The 8,966-nt window shown below is 55.6% G+C and overlaps 1 protein-coding gene across 2 annotated transcripts; it reads right to left on the reverse strand.

Annotated features, from left to right (window-relative positions):
* Window positions 1–110: 110 nt before the first annotated feature.
* XKR8 (XK related 8) lies at window positions 111–8,907 on the reverse strand. 2 transcript variants are annotated; one of them, XM_034959422.3, is made up of 5 exons: window positions 7,825–8,907; window positions 4,503–4,699; window positions 2,744–2,851; window positions 2,320–2,482; window positions 111–1,701 (listed from the first exon to the last, which is right to left on the reverse strand). In XM_034959422.3, exons 1-5 carry the CDS (start codon window positions 8,006–8,008, stop codon window positions 1,004–1,006), a joined length of 1,350 nt encoding a protein of 449 aa, XP_034815313.1. In that variant the 5' UTR covers window positions 8,009–8,907; the 3' UTR covers window positions 111–1,003. The 2 variants fall into 2 exon arrangements, with proteins under 2 accessions (XP_034815313.1, XP_034815316.1); XM_034959425.3 differs by lacking the exons at window positions 2,320–2,482; window positions 2,744–2,851 and having other exon boundaries at window positions 7,825–8,873.
* Between the last annotated feature and the right edge of the window lie 59 nt (window positions 8,908–8,966).

The raw sequence follows: 8,966 nt of genomic DNA on the forward strand, positions 1-8,966 counted from the left end.
TGTTCGTGGACCTTGACTGATTTTGAGAGGTAGATTTTATGTCCCTGATCTCTTCCAGTTCAGGCTCTGAACTCCATAGGGGATTTCGTTTGATGACACAGACTAGGTTGGAGGATTTCATGAGGCTTTATTCATAACCTAATAATACTGTTGAAAACAACACGTCTGTCACTTGCAGAGACCCACAGGGACACACATTCTCTTCCTCTCACATAGACTGAGGTAGGAGGTACACTGGCTAAGGCAAAAAAAATACTCAGTGGCTGTGCAAGGCTCAGACCAGGCTCACAAGGCTCTTGGTTGAAAAGCAGCCCCTTGAGAGCAGGAGCAGAGGCCAGGCCAGCTTCACTGAGATCCCAGAGGTTCTGACTGGGGCCGCCCAGAGTTGGGCATCCCTGGCTTCTAGCATTTGGGATCTAACCCGGGACTGGTTGGTGCAAGTAGCGGATGAAGCTAGGGTGGTAGCTGGTCTTGTTCCAGGTTGCAAGGACAGAATGATGTTCCTGGCACATAAACTGCTCTTGGCAAAGATTTGTTTCATGAATTGAATGAATGGTGTGGGGGAGGGAAGGAAGAATTCTAGAGGACAGCCCCTGTGGCCTCCTAGCCCAGGATAGGGGAGCTAAGGGGTGGGGCAGCACCTATACCAGTCATTTTAGAGGTGGCCAGGGAGGGCGGTGGAAGTTTTGGGGCACCAGCTATACCAATGGCAGGGGGAAAAGGTAGTCTTCTTTCCTCCCAAAGTGTCTTGTACATAATTGGGGCTCTTGACCCTCCAGGGCCCAGCCCTTCTCATCTTGTTCACTGTGAACTCCTTGAAAGGAGGCCTCTGCCCCACTCAGCACCATCCCTGGTGCCCGGCCCAGCACAGGCGTCCCGCTCTTGCTGAGTGCATAGAGACCACAGCAGCATCGTTAGCTTATCCTCGCCTGCCTTCTGCCAGCAGAGTCACTCTCCATCTCTGCTGGCTGGGTCTGATCCTGCTTCAAAGGACGCCGTTCACCTATCCCTTCACTGGCAAAGCAGCCTCATCCTTAGCCTTGGGGAAAAAGTTCTGTGCTAAATGGGTCATGCGCCTGTTCTGAGGCAGCTGATACCCCTCTGGAGAAAGCAGACTCCGGGCCCCGTCTACCTGGTCAGGGTCGGGCTTCCAGCAGCAGCTAGGGTGCAGCCAGTGGTAGTACACAAGCCGCAGAGCCAGGCCCAGAAAGAAGCAGCCACATCCCACAGGCAGCCACAGCTGCAGTGGAATCCCGCTGGGCAGCCAGGAGCTATGAGTCACCCAGGTGGCCACCAGGAGAATGCTGTCACTCAGGAGGAAGGCAAAGTGGATGATGGCCCGGCCTCGGGTGCGGCCCTCAGCCACGTTGAACCAGGAGAAATAGAGGATGGTGGCCACCGTCACCCGGTACAGCCACTCAGAGCTGGGGTCCGGCATGAAGTCTGTGCCCTGAAGCCAGACCCAGAGCAGCAGTACCAGCCACAGGCCCAGGAAGTGCAGGGCCACATAGCTGGGGAAGAGGGCTGAGAACAGGGCCACAGCCAGGACTCGGGGCCACAGCAGCAGCAGGTTCCACAGGAAGTAGATCACGGAGGAGCCCAGGCCCAGGAGCGGCTTGGAGGGGAGGCAGGTGCGCAAGGCCCGGTGGTAGTCGAGCAGTGCCCATGAGATGCCCAGGAAGGATGTGCAGATGCCAACCCCTGCAAAGAGTAGGAGGGAACAGTGAGTCCTGGGGCCAGCCTGCTTGGCACTCCCCAGGGGTCGCAGGTACCGTGGGGGCCCTCCCAGCAACCCTGGGGTAGGTATTAGAATCCCTCGTTTGTTGAAGGCAAATCTGCAGCTAGAGAAGACCCAGTGAGTTCCCACAACCAAAAACAAAGCTATGACTCCTAATATAGAGCCTGCCCCTCACCACAGCGCTTTGCTGCGTAGGTGCTATCCGGGTGGTATTTGTCAAAGATGAGAGGATGTGACTTGTGGCCCACCCAGCACTCAGCACCCCTGGGCCTTGGCTGCATCCTGGGCATCTTCCAGGGCCCCATAACCCTTTCTTTCTGGGAAGAACACAAGCCTTCCTTGTGTCTAAAAATCAAGAGTCTCAGTTCCCTCTTTCTTAGTCTCAAAAAGGGAGTAGAAAATCCCATGGGGTGGCAACAGGCTCTGGCTAAAGCTGCCCTCAGGGCCAGGAGAGATGTCCCTGCTGTGTGGACAGGTCTCCCCACTCCCCTCCCCTCCCCTCCAAGACCAGAGGCCATCGGACTGACCCCTAATCTTGATTTTCCAAGATCCAGAAGTTTACAACAGGGGTCCTATCCCACCTCCTGGTTGCCAATCCTGGAGCAGAAGCACAAGGGCCTCCAGGGAGGGATGGAAGTGGCACCGGCACGTCTCCCGACTGCTTCCTCCCCTGTCCCCGTCCACCGCAGTCATTCGACAGATGTTTACTGGGAACCTATTAGGCGCCCAGAACCCACTCCTAGCCTGGAAACAGATCTGTGCTCATTAGCCTTGCCCAGGTCTCAGCAGGGCCGATGTTCTTCCAGTTTGCCCAGCATGCCACCTTCCGTGACCTTGACAAAGCTCTGCCCAGGATGTTAGGTCGCCAGAAGCACAGGCCCCACTTCCCCGGCCTACTCCTCCATTACCCCGCAGGCCCCAGCTTGAAGAGCCCCTGGAGTCACCCACCCTGACCCCATGCCACCCACTCAGCTGTGTCAGGTATCCCTGTAACATGCCACCCACCTCTGTCTGGAGTCTCATCACACAGTAATTATCTATTTCCTTATCTCTGAGCTCCTCGAGGGTAGAAAACAGACTCTGCTCACTTGGGATCCCCCAGCAGCCCAGTACCTGGCACATAACAGCAGCGAAAGAGATGTTTGCTAAATAAAAAGTAGGGAAAATCTGTCTCGCCCCCTTACCCCCTGCCACACTCGCAGTGCAGACTGTCTGCACTTGGCCCTGGTTCTAGACACCCCCAACCCTCAACAGACAAAAACGTGTGCCCAGTGAGTGCCCAGTAACCCAGGGCAAGTCACTCACCTTTCTGCACCTCTTTAAAAATGAAGATCAATATAGCACAAACCTACAGGGCTGCTGTGAACATGAGCAATGATGACTGTAAGTGCTTCCCACAGGGCCTGGCTAATAGCTGGCACTCGATTGTGACAGCCGCTATTATTGTTTTTTCAATCAATATATAGACTCAGACTAGCAAGACGAAAGGGCCCTTGGAGATCGAGTCCAACCTCCATCTTCCACAGGAAGGCTCTCCAGGTCACACAGCGAGTGACGGTAGAGTGAGGACTGGTTTCTTGAGAGGCTGTGGCATTTATGGCAGTGGTGGAGGAAGGCAAAGGGGAAGGCTTGGACCCTGAATCGGATGTGAGTGGGGGCCCTCTTTAGCTTGGCCACTGTCCGGGTCTGTGCAAATGGGCAAGTCACTTTCCTTTCATGGGCAAAAACCCTCCCAAAGCTCCTCACTATAAACTTCACCCATGCTTAGGGGGCCCTGTGAGCCTCTGCTCCCTGCCTCTCCCTTTTCCAGTCACTCAACCGTAGCTACTTGTTTTAGTCTATCATCCTGGCAGGGCAGGGGCTGGGTTCATCTTGTTCACTGCTGTGTCCCCAGCACAGTAACAGGCACAGAAGAGATGCACAATGAAAACCTGACTGGATGAAGGCATTCAATATATTGTTTCTTGTTTCTCTTTTAAAATTTTGAAGAGATGAGGTCTCACTATGTTACCCAGGATGGTCTCCAACTCTGGCCTCAAGCGACCTGTGCACCTTGGCCTCCCAACGTATGAAATTGTTTAACTAAAAAGTTACCTATGCTGTATCAGGCACCTTACACACTTCATTATCTTCAAAATTATAAAAATTACAATTAAGACTTGTGGGCCAGGCACAGTGGGCGACACCTGTAATCCCAGCACCTTAGGAGGCTGAGGTAGGAGGTTACTTGAGCTCAGGAGTTCAAGACCAGCCTGGGTAACAAAGTGGGACCTCGTCTCTACAAAAAAAAAAAGAAAGAAAGAAAAATTAGCCAGCATGGTGATACACACTTGTAGTCCCAGCTACTCAGGAGGCTGAGACAGGAGGATCACTTGAGCCTGGGAGGTCGAGGCTACAGTGAGCCATGATCAGGCTGCTGTACTCCACTACGGGCGATGACAGAGTGAGACTCTGTACCAGGAACTTATGTACCAGGAAATGGGCTTTCTTTGCATCACCTCATTTAATCCTTTCATCAACCTTATGAGGCAGGAGGATTTAAGCCCATATTTCAGATGAGAACAAACATACTCAGAGAGGTCAAGGCATTTGTCCAAACTCAAACAGCTGTAGAGTGACTTTAGGTTTCAAGCCAGATCTGCCTGACTAAAGCCTGTTCTCCTGTTTTCTAAGCAGCCTTTATAAAAGACTAAAAACAGTTCCAATATTTGAGAGACCCCCCACCAAGCCACGACAGGGGGGCCAGCCACAGGCCTTCACTCACACTGGTAGTACTCAGCCCGGCCACTCTGCAGCATGATGGCCAGCACCAGCGTGAGCTGTGGTGCCGTCTCCAAGAAGGTCTCGAAGAGCCGCAGCATGCTGATGTCCAGGGCGAGGAAGTCGGCGTAGGCCAAGTCAAACTCAGAGGGCTCCTCCTGCTGCCACACCAGCAGCCCCTGCCGCAGCTCCTGCACGCACCTAGGCACCACACACAAATGCCCAGAGGGCCAGGTTAGTGTCCTGTGAATTCCTCAGCCTCCCACCCATCTAATGAGTGGACACAGGCTCCAACCTGGCTCCTCACATCCATGCTATGGGGCCTTCGGCAATGTCCTAACCTCACTGAACTTGTTTCATCTGTAAAATGAGGATCGAGGCCGGGTGTGGTGGCTCATGCCTGTAATCCCAGCACTTTGGGAGGCTGAGGCGGGCTGATCACGAGTTCAGGAGATTGAGACCATCCTGGCTAACATGGTGAAGCCTCGTCTCTACTAATACAAAAAATTAGCTGGGTGTGGTGGTGCGCGCCTGTAGTCCCAGCTACTCAGGAGGCTGAGGCAGGAGAATCTCTTGAATCTGCGAGGCGGAGGTTACAGTGAGCCAAGATCGTGCCACTGCACTCCAGCCTGGCGACAGAACAAGACTCCGTCTCAAAAAAAACAAAAAAACAAAAATGGGGATCAATACACCTTCTACTCCCGCTGGCTAAGCACTGTCCCAAGCTCATCACAAACCTTGTCCTGTTTACTTCTCACAAAAGCCCATTTTACAGATGGGGAAACAGGATCAAGAAGCTAATAAGGTCTGGGTGCAGTGGCTTGCACCTGTAATCCCAACATTTTGACAGGCCAAGGCAAGAGGATCACTGGAGGCCAGGAGTTTGAGACCACCCTGGGCAACACAGCAAGCCCCATCTCTACAAAGAATTTTTTTTAATTAGTTGGACGTGGTGGTACAAGCCTGTAGTCCAAGCTACTCAGGAGGCTGACGCAGGAGGACAGCTTGAGCCCAGGAGTTCAAGGCCACCGTGAGCCATGATTGATTGTGCCACTGCACTCCAGCCCAGGCAACAGAGACCCTGCCTCTCTCTCTCTTTTTTTTTCTTTTTTTTGGAGACAGAGTCTACATCTGTCACTTGTCGCCCAGGCTAGAGTGCAGGGCACAAACTCGGCTCACTGCAACCTCCACCTCCCAGGTTCAAGCGATTCTCCTGCCTCAGCCTCCGGAGTAGCTGGGATGCTGGGATTACAGGCATGCGCCACCACACCTGGCTAATTTTTGTAGAGATGAGCTTTTGCCATGTTCAGCAGGCTGGTCTCGAACTCCTGACCTCAAGTGATCCACCCACCTCAGCCTCCCAGACTGCTAGGATTACAGGCATGAGCCACCAAGCCTGACCAGACCCTGCCTCTTTTTAAAAAACAAACAAAAAATTATAAGCAGCTAATAAGTACTGGAATGAGGATTTGGATCCAAACCTGAATTGGAAAGGCATGCCATAAAGTTGCCTGAGGCAGTAGTTCTCAAACTTTAGTGTGCCCAAGATCTCCTGGGGTCCTGTGGGCAAGAGGACATTTGCCTCTTGGGCACTTCTGGGCACAGGCCAGATGGAATCAGACTCTGCCTTGCCCCGGCCACACAGGGGAGGGGCTGGAGGAGGGTTAGATTGGAAGGAGGGATCCCATTTAAGAGGCTGGCCCTGAGTGGTTAAGGATGGAGATTGGGGCGGAGTTAAGAGAGTCCAGAGTTTGGACAGACAGGTCTGGGGTACCCACTGGCATGAAGAGTAAGTGGAGGATGCACCAAGGACCCTCCACCCAGAACTTTGCTCTCAGTTGCCTATTGGGAGAGAACCCCGTTCACTCATCACAAGCTCATTCACCAGACATGTACTGTCACTTCCCCTGGAAGGACACAAGAACACACTGAGGAGCAGGCAGGCAGGACAGGCTGGGGTTCTCCCTCAGCAGGAGCCTTTGCCTATGGTCCCCAGTGACCTAGCAGGGACCCCTGCCTCGGCCAATTCACAGGCAGGAACAGAGACCCATTTCCAAAGCCAAAGCTAGTACAGTCTGTCTGACTCAAGCTCAGCAGAAATATTGGCCACAAAGATACATAAGGTAGTTACAGATTCACGGCTCATGGAGGCCTGCCCAGGACTTAACAACTGCACCCCTTCATGCCCACCCGGGGTTTTCTGATGTCTCTATAATCCCTCAGGCAAAACTGCCACATTCAAAGCTCCTCTCTTCCACTCCTGGAGACTCCGTGTGGCTTTGTCAAGGCCAGATCTCAAGAGTTTGTAAAAACGGATTCAAGAGCAGATCCTGGCCCTGGCCACCCCATCCCAACCCACACCACCCTCTGCCCTGACTTTGTTGCATGCCTCTGAGCCCTGGGTTTGTTTTCCCATCTCTACGAGGCTCCACCAGGTCCAAAAAGGAGCAGAATCCACACACATTTTCCAGGACCCAGCCTGTGCCCAGCCCTGGCTGGCTCCATGGGCATGGATGAGTCAGAGGCCATCTCTGCCCTCTTGCTGGGTCTGGGGTGGGAGCCAAGTTTCAGGGGGAAGAATACAACCAGGCAGACAGGGTGAGAGGCGGCCTTTGTGAGGGGCAAGCGCTGTGGTGGGGTCAGGGCTGCTGAAACTCCCAGGGAGGCCCAGGTCAAGAAGCCAGCTGAGGTTGCTGAGTGCTCACTCTGAGCCAGGGCAGTGGACAGATGTCATTTCACTGCATCTTCACCAAACGGGCAGGCGCTATCCCCATCCCAATGGGAACAGCAACCAAACAGCCCCACTGAGAGGTCAGTGACTTCCCAAGGCCCTGCCCATGCTGAAACATGGGATGCTGAACTGAGTCCGCAGCCCCTGCCATTACAGGCCAGGCACTGTGCGAGGCACTTTCTCATTCTTTCGCTCACTCTTCACAACAGGCCTGCCCGTCACACCTGTCTCAGGGTGACTACCTCCTTTCTATGCAGGAGGAAACTGAGGCTCAGAGAAATGTAGAAGTGAGGCGAGAGGGGGCAAAGCCAGAAGTGGATCCCTGAGAGGTCCGACTTCAAAGCCCATGCGCCTCCCTTTCTTCCCTGGGCCTCAGCTTCTTCGCCTGTGCCAGGAAAGCTAGGGCTAGAATGAAGGCAGTCTACCGGGATTCCCTTTCCGTAAAGGGCTGCACGCTCACCTGTAGGCCAGGCGCCCACAGGACTTCCCTCTCCCAGTCCCCTTCCCGGCATATGGCGTGTCACCTGTACAGGTGACCCAGCTGACGGAGGTGCTGGGCTCCGACACTCCTCCCCTCCCGGGGCGAAGCACTCACCTGTACAGGTAACCCAGCTGCAGGAGATGCAGCAGCGCCAGGCAGCGGCGCGGGGGCTGCGACCCGTGCAGGCCGGCAGGGTCAGCGCGCAGCCAGAGCCAGCTGAAGAGCTGCAGCGCCACGGAGGCCAGGCCCAGCAGCGCCAGCACCAGCGCCGCCCACAGGTAGCGGCCGCCGAGCGCATACTGGACGGCGGCCCACAGGTCGGTGCCCAGGTCGAGCAGGAAGGCGGCGGTGCCCAGCACGCCCAGGACCAGGTCCCGAAGGAGGGCGCCGCGGGACGACCAGGGCATGGCCCGCCAGCCTCCGCCCTCTCCTGCTCCTCCGCGGTTGGGGCCTGCCCTCAGGGCCCGGGGTTGCCGAGGCAGGAAGGAGGTGGGCGCAGCCCTCGGGGCGGCCCGGGGCCTGGGCCTGGTGGGCGGGACTTCCCCGTCCCGCCCCGTCCGGGGAGGAGCGAGGCCCGCGGTTGTCCCAGGTCCCCCGCCCGAACCCCACCTAAAAGTCGCTCGATGCTCTGCTCCCGCCGCCAGCCCAGGGGTCCGCCGACCCAGCCCAGCCAAGCCCGCTAGGCCTGAAGACCGACTGCCCTTCGCTTCACAGGCTTCAAATGGCCTAGTTTTACCTTTGAGGCGCCCGGAGGCCCAAGAAAGCGAGAGGGCGGGGAGACTAGAGCCTGGACCAGGGCTGCGATCCCTCACACCTGTATTGTTGCAAAACAAAACGAAACGCAAAGGCACATTCTAATCCCTAAGTGCGAGACTTTGCAACAACGCGTGCGCCTCGATCCAGGGATACCCGGAGAGCACGGGGCCGCTGGGTTCACGCCAGCGATCCGAGTCGGGGGAGGGCGGGCGTTAGGTTCCTGCAGTTGAGTTAACCTCATTTCCATACGGAAGGGAATAGAGGCCGGGCGCGGTGACTCACGCCTGTAATCCCAACACTTTGGGAGGCCCAGGCGGGCGGATCACCTGAGGTCAGGAGTTCGAGACCAGCCTGGCAAACATGGCGAAACCCCGTCTCTACTAAAAATACAAATTAGTCGGGCGTGGTGGCGCGCGCCTGCAGTCCCAGCTAGGAGGCTGAGGCAGGAGAATCGCTTGAACCCGGGAGGCAGAGGTTGCAGACAGCCGAGATAGCGCCAC

Source organism: Pan paniscus, chromosome 1 (assembly GCF_029289425.2).
Source record: "Pan paniscus chromosome 1, NHGRI_mPanPan1-v2.0_pri, whole genome shotgun sequence".
NCBI lineage: Eukaryota > Metazoa > Chordata > Mammalia > Primates > Hominidae > Pan > Pan paniscus.